Genomic DNA, 16,511 nt, shown 5'->3' on the forward strand with positions numbered 1-16,511 from the left:
TTGGAAAGTGTCTTATTGATTCTCTCCATTTCGTGGGTTGGTTTCTTTTTTCAGAAAATTGGTTTCTTAATGGTCCCTAGCTCTGGACAAACAGTGATTTGAGAACTGCTGATTGAGATTAGAATTGGGTTGGGAATAAAGGCAACAAAAAGCTTTCCAAACCCAACAACTTTGAAATTTCCTTGAAACTCGCAAGTGTTTTTAAAACAAAGTTGTCTCAAGTAGCGAGCGTTTCCATCTGTTTCTGTCACTGGGAAAATGCAGCAGATAAAGCCCAAGTTAGGAAGCAATTAAATATATTACTGCCAGCTGAAGGGAAGCCTGAATCCTGGTGGTTGTTTTCTTCCTGGTTGAAGGGTTCATTTAATAGGACCTCTTTGAAAGGAAAAGTTTGCTTGGCCAAATTTAGATCCTGCTGTCTTATTAAATCTTTGAAGAAATGAGCATGTTCTCCATGGCCAAACCTGCTTCCATAATGAGCGCAGGTGGGAACGCTTGTTTTCTGTTTTGCTGCAACTCAGCTGAAGTTATTGGAGGTTTTTTTTGAGAAGTAGGGTAGCAATAGCAAGGTATTGTACAAGCAGTACACGTGACCAAATCTGACCCGACACAACCCTTATTTGTTTGTTTATTCTGTACTTTCTTACATTAAGATGCTACGGAGATGGATATTTTGTACACATTTTGGTGATGTGCAAATTGAGTCAAAGGCTGCAACAAATATGAGCCACATAAATGAAACGCTTCATTTATCAGTGATTCAGGAAATCTGCATCATTCATGTGCTTCAAGGGTTACAAGTCAAGCAGTTTTTAGCAAGCTGCTAATCTGCTATGCTTGCTATATAGTTGTAGTTGCTTACTATCCCAGGAGTTTCCGGCAAATGCTCATACAATCTGATTAACATGGTTCACATACAAAGGGCGCTGGCCTGGGGACTACCATGTCTCATTAATGGAAATGAATTTTTCATGCTGTGGCTGCTGTGTCTTGTGTGTTAAGAGTTTCATTTCTTTTTCCATTTCTGTCTTTTTTCTGTGATTATTATTTTTTTTTTTTTGAAGCAGAAGTGTCCATATGAATTTTAACAACTGGCTATATTACAGATTTGATGTTTTTTTGATTTTTTGCATACTGATGTTATTTTTGCTAAGAAACAGATCTATCAACAGCAGGAAAAAAGAAAAAAAAAAAGGAGAAATGGCATACATTTGTGTTCATATTGAACCCTTTAGCACTGATTGAACACTTGATGAGTTCAGTTTAAGGATGAGGCGGCTCGATCTGTTCTTGGCAGCAGTCCCGCTTTGAGTGGGAGGTTGGAGGAGGTGACCCCAGAGGTCCCTGCCAGCCAACATTTCTGTCGTTCTGTGAATTGTCAGCTTTTCTGTATAACTTTCCAGAATTAAGAGAATTAGTGTAACTGATGTATCATCCCATCTTTTTAAGAAGCTGTAATGTATTCTGCTGTGACACGAATACCGTTCTGTTTTATAGCTGAAAGCAGAGAAAAGAGGGCTTAGTCTTCTCTCAGAGCTGTTGCTTGGAGTGTTTTTGGATTAATGTTGCTTTTTTTGGATTAATGTTGCTTTTTAAAAGGAAATTGGAGAGAGGAAGTAACAGTACATATTAACCAGCAAGGTCCACAGCTGCTGTTCTGTAGCATTTGCTATTTAAGGGGTTTGCTGTCAGCAGATTGTAATTTCCTGATTAATATTTCTTTGTCAAAAAATCCCCAAACATCACTAACTGTCTTGTACAAGAATCTGTACCTGAACGTGGGTACCCAGCATTTTAGAAGATCATCAACACACATTTAACTGATGGTATAAAGCTGAATTAGCACTAACCATCAGTCCTTCTGTTCATGCACAATTCCTGCTTTAGATGGGACCTGCTGAAATACCTCTAAGCACCAGTTACATAGTTTTTATAGCTCAGGATACTGAGTTAAAGTAGGCTATATGTTTCTTGAGTATGTCGTCTTTGTTCTTGTTGTAATGCAGACTTTGCTTATGTTCAATTGCCAGTGTCTCTAAATCATAAAGTACTACAGTGTAAACCATTCAAACTCTAATAGCTGTGCACAAACCCTGGCCTAGCCTAAAATAAGGTTTACTAAAGGTTTTTCCTTCTAAAACAGCTGATCTGTTTATTTGAGATTGTGAAGTTTGTATCATGCTCCTCTCTAAGGTTGCTCTGTTCATGGTCAAGACATATTATGTTTACTTTTTAAGAGATTATTGCTTAAGAAGTTAGTACATGATGGCTAATTGAGAATTGAGGTAGTCTTTAGGAAAAAGGGCTTCTCTAGTTTATTTAACATAATACCGTCATCTTCATACATCTCGGCAGGGCTGAGAGGTTTCCGTTAAGTGATGACTGGGAGTCCATCAAAGAGATGCTGAAGATGAAACCATGGGCTGAGCAGCTGTGCATCTTCTGCCAAGGCTGTGGTCACAGTTCGGTAGGACTTGGCTGAAACTGGCATCAGATCTAGCTGCTTTTTTCTGACTTAATTCTGGAAGGGCTAACATCAAAGTGTAATGTTCTCCTGGAAAGCTACTGAAAGCCTATATATTACTGTTATATAGAGCTTTACATATAGATTTAGTTCATCACAGTGTTTGCAGAGTGGGTTATACTAAACTAGAGTAACAAATCAGTTTTTAATTTAAGATGCTTCCACACTGAACTCGAAGCTGGCTGATGTGAAAGGCTGTGTCAAGAGTGGCAGAAGTGCTTTAACAGGTATGCAGATGAAGCAGAAGAAAGAATGGATGCTTCTTTTGATTTTTATCCCTAGAAATCCAGAGGGATTCCTGTATTGACCTGAACTAATGCATCTTGGATTTTCTTTTAAAGAGAAATCATAAACTCATTTTGGCATGTAGATATTGGCGGATTCAGGATGTTGAATGTCACACCGTGTTGACTATGTGTGAAATAACATGTTGTGATGAATTCACAGGAATTGTACACCATGCAAAATTACACCTCCGGGCAGACTGAAATGACCCAACTCTGACATTTTTCAAACTTGACAGCTTATTTCAGTGGAAATTTAGAAAGAAAAAGGTCAAAGGACACCAGACATATTACCACTCTACTCTCTGCCTAGAGCTATCGTAACACTAAATCTTCTAATATTTCATCTAATGGCAAGTCAGGGTTTCCTCATTTAGGTCCCAGAAACAGGAGTAATGACTCGAAAGCTTCATGACCACAGTATTTGGAAACACCCTTGCATTGTATATATCATATAAGGGGTTGCTGTGACGTAATGGCTTCAGCAAATGTCCCTTTGCCTTGCCAGGAGCAGAATCTGGACAAATAGCATGTGAATAGCTTGATTGCCCTCTGCCAGGAGTCTGGAACATCGGTGTGCCTCGACATGTGTACATGGGCATATAAATGTGCTTCATAAACATGCTCCCATCTTGGGCTGCTGTAGCAGTTACCATGGCAACTCTGTACTTGAGCTTTAACATTCACGAGTTCACCCAGAAAATAAATTTGGTGTGATTATGAAGTAAACTTGCTTGTTTTCTGATTTTTTTTTGATACAGATCGTTAAAAAAAAAAAAGGCAGAAAATTATGTTCCTGTCTCACTCTGTTTTCTGCTATAAACCATGTACAGACTCATTAAAACTGTCATCTATCAAAATATAGAAAAATTACAATAAAAATACAGTGTAAAGGTTGCCATCTTCAGCTCCATAATATATTATTTTTAAGGGCTCCATGTCATTGTTGAAATTGATAAAACTCAATAAAACCTCACTGAGCAAGAAATGAAAAAAAAAAATCTAGAAAATGTACTCTGAAATAAGGAATTTTTTTTATAAGTACTGACCTATTTTTCTATAGCAAGTTAAAAGACAACAGGATGGTGACAAGAGAACCATTTTGTTTGCATGTATCAGTATTTTAAATATATAATTCTAATCTGATCTTATGTAAAACATTGCTCTTGACATAACATGTGCTGGCTTCGTATGTCATTGTGTATCTCTGATTTCCATGTGAAATCTTAATAATAGGAAGATTTATTTTCTGTAACCAGCTAGTTTTGTGAAATCAGTTCTAAGCTTTGGAAACCACTTTAGATCTTCTTATCTCACGTATCACCAGGAGTAGTAGAGAGTTTGCCGGTGAAGTCTGTTTTGCTCTCCCCCACTCCACTGCTCTCTTCAACAGAAGCCATAGAAAGAGGGTTTTGAGACCATTTGCCATCTCCAGCTGGTGCTGTAGCTCTTCTATGGGAACAGAAATTGCACACAGGTCAGTCATATGCGCAGTTTTTTTAGGGGAAGCCTTTGTAGATTTATTCTTAATAAAAAAAAAAAACAAAACAAAACAAACAGGTTTTGAATAGTGTCTTTAAAAAAAGGTCTTATGTATCGCCGTTCATATACATCTGACATCACTTTCTTAGAGATGATATCCTAAAGTGTCTAAGTCACTTAAGAGCTGTTTTATTTTTAGAAAAGATGTGGGCACATCTTATTGTCTGTAATCCACATTTTTGCAGATCCTGAGCATGTCTCACGCTTGCAGTTCTGCTGCGTGCTGGGTCCCTTTACTGGGGACATGTCCCTGCAGGGGACAGATTGAAATCGCAGGGCTGACTCATGGCCATCTCTTATCTTTGGACTAGTTTAAGCTGCATAATCTTGTATCCCAACTGGACAGGAGTCATAAGTTTGGGTTTTTTTCACCTTTTTTTCTTTGGTAGATTTTGATAGTGATTACTAAAAATGAGAAATGGAGTTGTGTTCACGATGAGGCCTGATTCCTGTTTGTGACGCTTCTGTAGAAGTGACCTTTTTCTTGTGTATTTGTGTGTGGTGTGCTCTGTGTGCACATTTTTTTTCTTGTGTGTGGTGGTGTTTTTTATAAGAAATGGCCTCTAAGTCACATAGTATTTTCTAATGTTGGTTTGCACCTTTTGAAGTACAGTGGACATCCTTTAGCACGGTTTCATTAAGTGTAGTAGTTTGCAAGTGTATGTTTTCCAAATTTTTAATGTTAAAATTACTCAGTGTGGTAGGGGTTTTTGTGTGTGTTTTTGTTGTTGTTGTGTTGTTTGGTTTTTTAAACAATAATTTAAATGTGATTGACTGTAATTGATGAGCAAAAAGAAACTGGGGTGCAAAAAAAAAAATCAAAGTAAAATGTGCCCAAACCAAAGACTGTACAATTTTCCAAAGCACAAATGAGTCATACAAAATTAACTTGCTTAAGAACTGCTAGGCCCTGTTATTGCAGCTATTGCTGTCAACATTTTCAAGTTAAACACCATTTACAGTAGTTTTATTTCACATCAAATTCAACTGTAAGCCTAAATGCAAATGCCCTAATAATACTTTTTGTCTTAGTAAAGCTTTGTGTCTTATTTCTTTCAGAGGCAATTATAATGTCTGGGGAAAGGTAATGCAAAATATATTATTGATGAAACCTTGAATTTGTAAAAAATACATATGCAGGGAAACTGAATATTAGGTTTGCATACAGGCAGGTGTATGAGGAGAAATCATAAAAGTGAAGGCTTAAGATCTTTAAAGAACAGTTTTGAGTGGGCTGGTTGCTTTGCAGTGAGGAGAGGTTGCTGTGAACCATCCCAAATCCCACTGGGATGAGGGGCAGGGACTTCAACAGGTGCCTTCACGCAGGATCCAGCGATGCTCCAGTTTAAACTATGGCAAAGACTGGCTGCAACATAGCTCAGATTTATTCTTTTGCAGGAAATGTATTTGTGCGTTTTGTGGCTGGGTCCCTCCTGAATATGTTTTGTTTTGTTTGTTGTAGCTGCAGGGAAGGGAGGAGTGAGGAGTTTGGGGACGGGGTTGCTCTGGGTGGGCAGAGTCCATTGGGATGGGGATGGACAGGAGCTTGGGAAGAGGCATGGAAAGGTCAAGGGAATAAAATGGTTGGGGCAGGAGGAGTGAGAAGGGCGGGCTCTGGGGCAGGAGGAGCGTCAGGTGGTGGGGCTGTGGCCTGGTGCAAACTAACAAAGACATAGGATGGGAGGAGATGGCCTCAAGGTGCAACAGGGCGGGTTCACATTAGATATTGGGGAAAATTCATTCATGGAGAGCGTTGAGAAGCATTGGAACAGGCTTCCCAGGGAAGTGCTTGAGTTATGATCTCTGGAGTTGTTTAAAAGACGTGTAGATGACGTTCTTAGGGACATAGTTTAGTGTTAAGAGTTGTGGTTGGACTTGATCTTGAGGGTCTCTTCCAAACAAAATAGTTCCATAGTTTTTTCATCTTATATACGTGGTTTAAGAGCAGTGTGAACACACACATACACGCAGATATCCTTCCTAGTGCTGGGAATCCAGTTTCTTCATCCACTTTTGTGCTTTTAGAAACACTGCAATCCTGTGCAGTGCCCTTCCAAGGACAACGGCAGGATCTGAGTGTGGAGCTGAAAGGTAAGTCGTTAATTCATGGACTGAGGAACCAGAGTGCATGTGTGGGGGCTTCTCCCTCCTTGTTTGAGACTGTTGATCTGGTGTTTGCAAATGAGCATGATAAAGAGTGAGCACATAGAAAATGGAGCTGTAACCACCTGAACTGCGGGGAAAAGATGTTCTGAAAATGGAAGCAAAGAAAAGGCAGCAGCACAGCACATAGCACAAGAAATGCACAGAATCTCTAACAGAGCCATTTATAGTGCTCTGATTATGCTGCACTTTTAATGAACCTCCTAGGTAGGCTATGCATATATCACGGATGCTGTTACCTACTATAAGTTCAGTAAATATTTCTGAGTTTGGTTTCAGGTAAATAGGTATTTGCAAACTAAACATGCTGAGGATGGAGAAGATGTATGTTAGTAATACGTGGCCAGCATATTAGAGACCAGCTGAGTCTGCCTCAGCTTTATGTGATAGTTTGCTGGTTGAGAAGGAGCTTCCTGGCAATTCTTCTTTCTTCGAGCCCCAGGACTTCAAAAGATTCTGGAAAGGCAGCAGGCAAATACATTCTTGTGTACCTATGCACACCTGTATATCCCAGGATATTTAGCTCAAGTGGCTGACTCTTTTGAACACTGCTTTGATGGGCAAGTTGATTCTTGCTTCCAGCTGGACATCACTGTGTGCAAGTCTTATCAATCAAGGTGCATTATAGACTCTGTTCTTGTCATGTAGTCATCCTTTGTGTCAATAGTATCCTGGTCCACGTGGCTGTGCATAATATAATAAACTTGATGAGAGATTTTGAAGTTAAGTATTCTATATCACATATGCCAAAAAGTGCTTATTAGTGTTATATGAAAAGACAACCTGGTTTCAGTGATTAGCTGTGTTTACACACCTCCTTTATCAAGTCTGATCTCTCTATTCTGTCTTCTACAAGACTGCATGTTTTTTCAGGTTGTGTTTCTCTTGAGTCAGCTAGTGAAACGTGAGCAACTGGCAAGTTTTGTCATTTAGTTTTATATGGTGATTGTGCAGAGTGACAAGGAACTTAATTGTCCAGCTGTAACTGAACTGGTTGCCAAACCCATATCCCAAATGTGAGGGAAGGGAAAAATCATTACTGCAGAAAATTAAGGAAGTGATGATGGAAATATCGCATAATTTTTTGAATTACAGTGTAGGGTAATGTTGCTGTTGACAAGGACATCATAATATCTTCTGCAAACAACTTTTGTCAGGGATTTATAAATGAAGAATTTGTCTAGGCCTGAAACTTGGCATTGTCTCATTTAACAAACTACTAAATTGTTGTTATGTATACTTTAAAGATGTGTGTGTGTGGTGGGTGTTGATTTCCCTGATAAGTATAGCTGTTTGCCCTTCAAACAGGTGACACGCTTTGGGGGTTTGCGTAGACACAAAATTATTAGGACTTAAAGCAAAAGCACTCTGTGTAAAGATACTGAGAAATAAAAATGAAAGCACCTCTAAATATGAGATTAGCCAACAATCCTGCATTTCTGGTTTTATGACTGTGCAAAGAAGCTGCAATGCCTTTAATGCTTTTAGTACGATTTCTGGGTGAAACTTGCCTCTTCAGTAATGAACACTAAATGGCGCAAGAAGGTGTTTGCCCTGGACAGCACGTAAACACTTGCCGATCTTTGGCTGCGAATCAGCCTGATGAACTGGATTCATGAACTGCATGTAATAATTACAGCACCAGTCCACAGATAATTTCATGTAATATATTCATATTGGTGTTTCTTTGTTGGTTTTGTAAAACATTTTTATAAAATGACCTTTCTGTTGTGGATGTATTAGAGAGTGGCAATGATGCAGATGCAACACCTTTTATGTGTAGTCCTTATTGTATAATTTGCAAAAGGCTTCATTGATAAGAGGTTGAAGCAAGAAAGCTATCAGAAGCAAAGTTTCTGGTTGTTTCATAACAAGATGTACTTATCAGGATGTAAAGGTGTTATTTTTAAGATCAAAGAACATGTAGATAGTTTTGAAATGGGCTCATTAAGGCACTAATGACCTGATAAAACTGATTCTCCTGATTTCTTATGTTACAGTTAGTCGAAAGGATATTTAGCATTGTTTTGATACCTCTCACAAATAACAGGAGGTATAGAAATGCAGATCAATTTTATTGTTCATCAGCTTGGCTCTGTCCAGTATTGCAGGGTTTATGATCCCCCTTGTCCCTATAGAATGGCTTTAAAGCTCACTTGGTGCATAGTGAAACTTCTGGCACTTTGCAGTTACTTTTTTATCTTTATAATAAAACATGGTTTTAACAACAATTAAATGTTTAAGCAGCTTGCTGGCAGATGGGATGGATTTTCTTTCTCTTGAAGTTTTCAAAAGTGTCTTTCAAAAATATGTTCATTTTATGATCTGTGTTACAGAGAAGAATGAACTTGAGTATCAGTGATTTTCTTGACTTTAAAGTTTATTCATATTTCTCTTTTTTTTTTTTTTTGTTATTCTCTATGTAGTGTTTTCTTTATCCTTCTCATTCCTATCTAAAACTGCATTTTATACATTCTTTAAGTCTCATCTACTTCCTTAGCCAGCCAAATACTATAAATGAACTGGTGATACAGATGTCACAAATGACTTGTGCCTTGAGAAACGGGGCACCTCTTTCTAAAATCACTGTTGGCACAATTAAATATACTGTGGACCCTAATCTCAGATACTTCGCGATAAGTTGTACTGTGTCCTTACACTCAAATAATGAAGTTAGCAATATTAGTAGAAAAAGTGAAGACGGTAACTGGGGCTACTCTTGCATTCTTTGCATGCTTTAAGTAAAGGACGTGTATTGCTAAAAAGACTGGTCTCAAATATAAAATTAAATTGAATATTGCTTTTTATTTTAGCTCATTTAGTTGTGTTTTGTTTTGTGTTTTTGTTTGTTTGTGGGTTTGTTTTTTTCTTGGTTGTGTGGTGGGCTGTTTTTTTTGTGTGGTATTTTGTTGTTGTTTTGTTTTTGTTTTGTTTTTCTTCTTTCCTGGCGTGAGGTGACTGGTTTTGGTGCTTTTGTATAAAAATTGAGTTGCTGAGACATTAAGCTCTGGAATGTGGTTACTACTCATATGCATTCACAACTATTTAAAGAAATTTCATAGGATTTTTTAATTTTGCACTTATGTGTAGATTTAAATAACCTTTATTAATACACTCCTTTGAAAAATAACATACATTTTTAAAGTGCCATAAATGCAGAGAAAGCTTAACTACCAAGGATATTCAATGGTCACCATTTTTAAGCTCAGCAAGATTAATACTTGCCATGCAACTGTATATGAGAAAAACTGCCTTAATTCCTATTCTATGGGTAATATTGTAGTAACCTGTTAAGGGTTTATTTTTTGATTAAAGCATTTTGTTAAATGACTGTAATAATTCTGGGGTCAAAATTATATATTTATGTAATACAGTAATGATTTGTTTTGCTTTTAAAAGACAAAACACTTGCCTTTAATTTCTACTAAAAAGCAGTATGAAATGGAGCTGGAAAGATGAGGTGGTTGGGCAGCTGTTATTATCTAGTAATGACCTCTGTCATTGGTGATTCGCAAATTAATCCCCTTCACTAACAAAAGAGGAGGAGAAAGGGCAGATAAATAGTTTGCAAATTGGTTAGCTCAGCTTTCCAAATAATAAATCACTTGATGTCCAGGTGGTGCTTGGCAAGAACAGTGCACCAGGGATCAGTCATGGGGCTGATATTATTCAGTATCTTTCTCAACAGCCTGGGTGAGGAGACAGTGTGTTCCCTTGGGAATTTTGGAGGTGATGCTGGGAGGGGGAAGAGGTTGACCCGCCGAGTCACAGCACTACAACTTAGAGGGACCTTCACAAACCCCAGGGCTGGGCCAACAGAAAGTCTATGAAGTTCAGCCAGAACAGCTTTTCAGGCGTAAACCATTTGTTGACTTAACTGGAAATTAGAGAGTAACATTTGTTATCATTATTTGAATAAATAATGTAGATTTTCACATTGACTTTGGATGCTTTAGTTCAGTTCGCTCTAAACTCCATTGTTTGCCCTGCACGTAGAAGAATGTGGGCTGCAGGTGGAGTGCTGATTTGCAAAGTGTGTACAATAGCTACACTGGAAACATGCACCTCAAGCATGGGCTCTCTTGGCTCTTCTTATGCTGCCTGACAGTTATAGGTGAGGGATATTTTATATTGCTGCACAAGGAAATAGGACCTGTAAATCGGTATTGTATAGAACAGGATAGTCTTTCAGTGGACAATAGGCTGTTTCATTATATCAATGCTTTCCAACGGTTTGCTCTCTTCAGAGAGCTTCAAAAAGCTAAATTCTACTTTACCTTTAGAGTAGGTTCATCTATTATGTTGCCTCAATAATGTTATCTGGAGGTAGATCTCAGAGAAAGAAAATGTCTTAAAATATGAAAACAGAGGGATAATGCAGTGTTGTAGGTGTCAGTCTGATATCCATCACTGGACGGTTTAATATCTTTATCTTCAGTTTATGCTAACTGATGAGTGAGTCTGATTTTTGAAAAGTCCTAAATTACAGATGCTTATGTGATGGAATAGCTATTGTCCAAGTGTGGAGGAAAACGGTGCCCTGTTGCAGTCTGTTAAAAATCATTTGTTGAAAATTGACTTTGAATGTTTGTACTGGAGGTCAGCATTCCCTTTAGAGGGCTCAGGCTTCCATAGAAATGTCTAGAAGTGCCACAGGTATGCCTTGCTATTAAAGGAATGATTTTGATATGAATACTTACCTGTCAGTGCTTTAGATTCATTAAAATGGGAAAAATAAGTGGAGCACAACAGCTGGAACAATTTCTAAGTAAATTCATCAGTCGTTCAGGAACTATGCATTTAAAATACGTATAAATAATAGAATGCTTAATCTAAATGGAAGCCTTTTATTGATGTGTAAGTACAGTGTCACCCTGAAATTTCTTTTTTGAATTTACCATTTCCTTGTGTTTAGAATCTGATCAGGCAAGTTATTTCTACTTTTTCAACTTTATTTTAACATCATTATTTTGTATAGTGTGTGAAATGAAATTGATACACACAGTTGTTAAGCTTTGAAATTACTTTCAGGTAATAAATAATTGTTTTGGAAACTCTGTGCCTTCACTCAATTTTTTAATATTATCTTGGGGACTGACAAAATAATAGGATAACTTTTGTATTTTGCCATTGGCACTTGTAAATTCCCTTTATTTATATTGTTATGATATGTTATATTCCTTTAAATATCTTCTTTCACCTCTGATGGTGTTCATGGGACTGCTTATCCTACAAAAGAAGACAGGATGATAGAAGCAGGGAGAGTAAAATACTGAGAACCCAGTTTTTGCTTTTTATTATATATGTTTGGTTCTCCCAGATTTACAGAGGATAAATAAATTGTTTATGTAGCCGTAAGGAAACAAACATTTAGAGGTTGTTTGTTTCTTTGTTTGTTTAGTTTATAAAGTCTTTAAAATTTTGTTTTAACAGATAAAAAGATGGCGTATCACAAAGTGAATGCAGACCAGAGAGCACAGGGGCACTCTCCGTACCTTGACAGTGATGACCTCCAAGCCACAGCGCTGGACCTGGAGTGGGACATGGAGAAGGAGCTGGAGGAGCCTGGCTTCGACCATTTCCGACTGGATGGTGCCATCCAGCGTCACCTGGGACACTCGCAGAGCCCTGACCTTGATCTCGAGCCCATCCAGCCTTCGTCTTCTCCTAAGGGAAGGTTCCAGCGCCTTCAGGAAGACCCTGACTATGTCTCACACTATATGAGACAGACACCAAAGAGCAACCGCTGCAGCTTTTTTCAGATACTGAAAGTATTTTGCACTGCTTTGATTGTATTTATTTTTGGAATTGTGATAGGATATTATACACGTAAGAAATGCCCTTCTCCCCCAACATCTCAAGAACCAAATAACCCTCATCTCTACCATGAGATTCTCAAGGAAATCAAAGCTGAGAATATTCAACAGATTTACAGGTATGTACCTTGACATATTTTTGTCTAAATGCAATCGTGTGCCAATGTTAAGATTTCTTCTGATTTGTTTTATGTGGCATCTTCTTCAGTTTTCTCATCATGCTTGGGAAACTTTCATAAACATATATGAAACTAGACTAATTTTTAACAATCTGGATTTGTGTTATTGATTATAGGTTTTGCTTTAGTAACTTTCTATTGCTATATTAATGCTAGCTTTCATGTACACGAATTGAAAAACAGATAATTCAAAGTGAATAAGAGTATAGATGATAGGCCTGCTATCCTAGATACAGCTGATTGCTCAATAACGTTGTCAAAAAGCAAGATTTTAGATGGTGTTTTGTAATATTTGTCACTTTAAGAAATCTGAAATCCCCATCTAATCTCTGGCAAATAAGTGAATCCCTGGTGTGCCTTTTTTTGTTTTTAATAATCTGTATGTAAGCCTTTAGTTGTTATGAATTTAGGAGGGAAAATTGAACTCTGGAAGACTGCGATTTATTCTATCTTTCAGTTAGTACGTGGTTTATGGATACAAAATGTAAGATATTTGCTGACTGGGTTTGTTTGATTGTTTGGTTTTTTTAGTTTGGAATCTTTGAAAGTTTATATAACACGTTGGTATCAGAGTATAACCACTTTTCTGTAGCGGTGAATGTGGAAGCAACTGGGTTTTCCTGCCAACTTTTGAAAGTTATTTCTGTATGAGGGGAGAGTTGAGCTTATTTCTGGCTTCTGGAACTGCAAGTTCCTTTTTCTTGATGAAGGAAACATATTGCAGATTTGTTTTGAACAGTACTAGTTCAGAAGCTGCAGAACTTGCATACCTGAGGTTAGAAAGGATTATTGTTGTGGACATCCAAAGATTAGTTCTTGAGTAGATTAGGAATGTATTAAAAGCAACCACACAAGTCTTCTAACATAATTTTTCTTCATTATATTTGTTAAACCATGTCTAAAATTCTGAAGCAGTTAGTAACATGCTTTGAGCCAACACTTGCTAAATTCAAGGGAAAAAATAGCTATGAAATATTTCATGTCAGTTTCCAGTTTAAAGCTGACTCTATATGGATCTAATTATTTTTATTATGGGAAAGGGTATAGGTGATGAAAAGTGTTAATTATGAATGGTAAAAAGATAAACCTCTTTGTCTTCTGAGGAAGTAAATTTAACTGAATTCTGTCAATAGGCTTAGTCAAGAACAAAGTATTGGAATAAGCTAAGCCCTACAGATGGAGTGTTACACAAATAGAGCAAGTTGCAGAGAAGGCTCAGTCACAGGGTAATACTCCAGTATGTTGTGTTTGGGGACTGGGTATCACTTGCCATTTCATTATTTCAAAGGGTGGTTGAAAAACATGCCTTTTCAAACCCTTCATCATTCTCAGGCGTTTTCAGGTAGCTATTAGGGTATTGTTGAGAATTTGGACTTTAGGTAAAATGATTTATAGGAATACATTGGAACTTAAATGTACTAACTTGTTTTCCTTTAACATAGTTCTTAGAATTTCGTAATTTTTTTCCTACATAATAGAATGATTTCAGCAAATGTAGTCAAGCATTAATTCAGCTACCTATTGATTCTGTATATAAATATGTAATCAATGCTTTTAGTATACCAAATTACCTACAAGATTTTTCATAACCCTGCATTTCAGTGTGAAACAGCTTTTATCCCATGTTGCGTTGTTTTCCCTCAACATCTGTTTGTCAGGAGTCAGAGTTACAGCAATCAAACCTGTGTCTATGTAGCCCTACAAATATAGAACATGCAACATATGTTGCTTGGAAAAAAATCAATGTGTGTTATTGTAAGACTTCTTTCAATGTAATATACTTCGAATTACTAGGAATAAGTGGCAGCTGCTTAGCTTGCAATTTCTTAACGCTACTGAGGATGACATTAATTTAATTTTCTTGACTTATTACTTAGATTAGACTCAATAATGGTAGAGACTTTTGTTAACAGTCTTGATAAAGAACTTAGAAAAAATGTATAGAAGATGCAGCAATACCAGTCATATTGTCTAAGTAGATATCACCTTCATGTGCTTTGAGGTCTGGAGTGAGAAATTCCTGTTGGGATGAAATCTGATGCAGTTGGGTGACGCTTTGAGGATCAGGACCCTTTGGGCCTGTAAAGAGGTTGTGTCAGCGCACCAGGGGACTTGTGTCGATTTTGCTGGGATTTGGGCTGGATTCTGTGTGAGTGAAATGAAGCCCTTCTGCCTGTCTGTGTTGGGAATGGAGTATGATGTGGGATAACAATGCAATGGGAGATGCAGATGTTCTTGTCCAACTTCTCCATTGGAGGCTCTTGCTGAGAGCTCATGTGCTGCTCTTGTGTTGTTTCCATCCTGGCCAGATCCCCGCTGAGCGTTTTTCCCAGCAGATACTATAAAAATCATTAGGAAAGAAAAGTCACCGTGTTGGCTTTTATGCCTTCAACTTTGCACCTTGTTTCCCGTGAAACATCAATGCTACAGAAATTCAATGCAATTTAGCACAGTGTAATTACTGGCCTTGGCCAAGTTGCTAATTAATGATACAGCCTAGGTAAAGATTATCTCTGTAAGACTTTTTGAACACCTCCCCCAGCCCACATAGGGAAACGTTTACAATGTTGATGACAAAAACTAGAAATCGGTTTAACCTGGATGTTTCTGAGGTTTCAAGAGGATTAAAGTTGTCAAAGGTGCCTGAAAGGAGTCGCCACAAAAAACCTGAAGTTTTCCTTACCTTGCACATTGCATTTTGCCTGCTGACAAAAATTAGGACAAATACTGTTAATAGTATTCAGTGAGTAAATCTGACATTTTGGGAGTATGAATACTACATTTGCTCATATAAATATTTATAAAAGAAACATCCTGCTCTGTAGTACAGACAGAGTCAGAACTGGTAAAATTTTGCAAATACCGATGAGCTGGTAGGAATCCAGTAGTGTTACATCTGTTTGTAACGTGAAAATGGCTTCAGTTTTCTTTTGGAAGAAATTTAAGAAGGTTTTAGTTCAAGTCTGGTGTAACTTGGCTCCCACAAGCCTTCAGGGTGAATTTGGAAGTGGCATAAATCCCACATCCAAAAGAGACCAGGTAGCAGTTGAGATACAGAATACCTCAGGCACTGTTTAAAATTATATCTGTAACCAGCAGAATTTACTAGGGCAACATAGATGGAAAGAGCTGGTAAAATTTATAGGCTGAAAGCAGACTGCCTCCTGGGACAGCTGGGTTGAGACTCCATGGCAAGACTGAGTTCTTGGAACCCTTTTAGAGAGAACGTGTCAGGAGGGCACAGCTGGAGAGTTGTCATCTGTGCTTTGAGTCTGGAGTCTTGCTCCCTGTGGAATGATTCTGCACCTCTGAAATATAATCCTTAGAACAGGAAAAGTCCTGGTTTCAAAGTGATGAATGCATTTAGATGTGGAAGTCTCTAAAGTATATAACAAATGCTTAAGGTCCTAAGAGTCAGACTTGCAAAAATACAGAAGCACCCAACAATTTTGATAAGCACACTGTTGAATTCTCAAAATAAAATGAGCCCAACCTTCAACAAAAACTGATATTTTTAAGCTACTTCTTAAAATGGGATTCAGATTTCTAATCTCCCTTAATTGCATTTGAAAATTCATCTGTTTTTTTCCTTCTTGCTATGTGTAATAAAGGGGGATGCTAAAGAAGTATATCTTGTTGTGCATCTGTCAGATGCAGGTTAGCTATTCAGTGGTCATTACCACATATATATATGTGTGTGTGTATATATATATATATATATACATATATAAAAAAAAAATCTGTTCTGTGTTTCAGTCTTCAGGTATTTATTGTATTGCCATAAAAAATGCAAATATTAAGTCTAGTTAGACTGAGTCTGAAGTCCTGCCTACTGCATCTTTAGAAATGGATGTTGGCACATTCCTGGGTAAACTGAGAGCTGTACGAGCTCTCTAGATTTATTTCATTCCCAGAGCCTGAGTAATCACTTGAGGTTCTCTTTATTCGCGTGATTATTTTGAATGTGTATTCATAAGTACGAAGCCCCATTTGAAAGGAGATG

General features: G+C 37.6%; 1 protein-coding gene across 10 annotated transcripts in view; it reads left to right on the forward strand.

Annotated features, from left to right (window-relative positions):
- Window positions 1-16,511, forward strand: part of NAALADL2 (N-acetylated alpha-linked acidic dipeptidase like 2) — a 444,279-nt gene that overhangs the window by 186,855 nt on the left and 240,913 nt on the right. For all 10 annotated transcript variants that reach the window (XM_071812576.1, XM_071812575.1, XM_071812577.1 and 7 more), the window contains one exon: window positions 11,947-12,448. In XM_071812576.1, coding sequence (XP_071668677.1) covers window positions 11,947-12,448 — 502 coding nt within the window. The remainder of the gene's footprint in view (window positions 1-11,946; window positions 12,449-16,511) is intronic.

Source organism: Patagioenas fasciata, chromosome 9, assembly GCF_037038585.1.
Source record: "Patagioenas fasciata isolate bPatFas1 chromosome 9, bPatFas1.hap1, whole genome shotgun sequence".
Lineage (NCBI taxonomy): Eukaryota > Metazoa > Chordata > Aves > Columbiformes > Columbidae > Patagioenas > Patagioenas fasciata.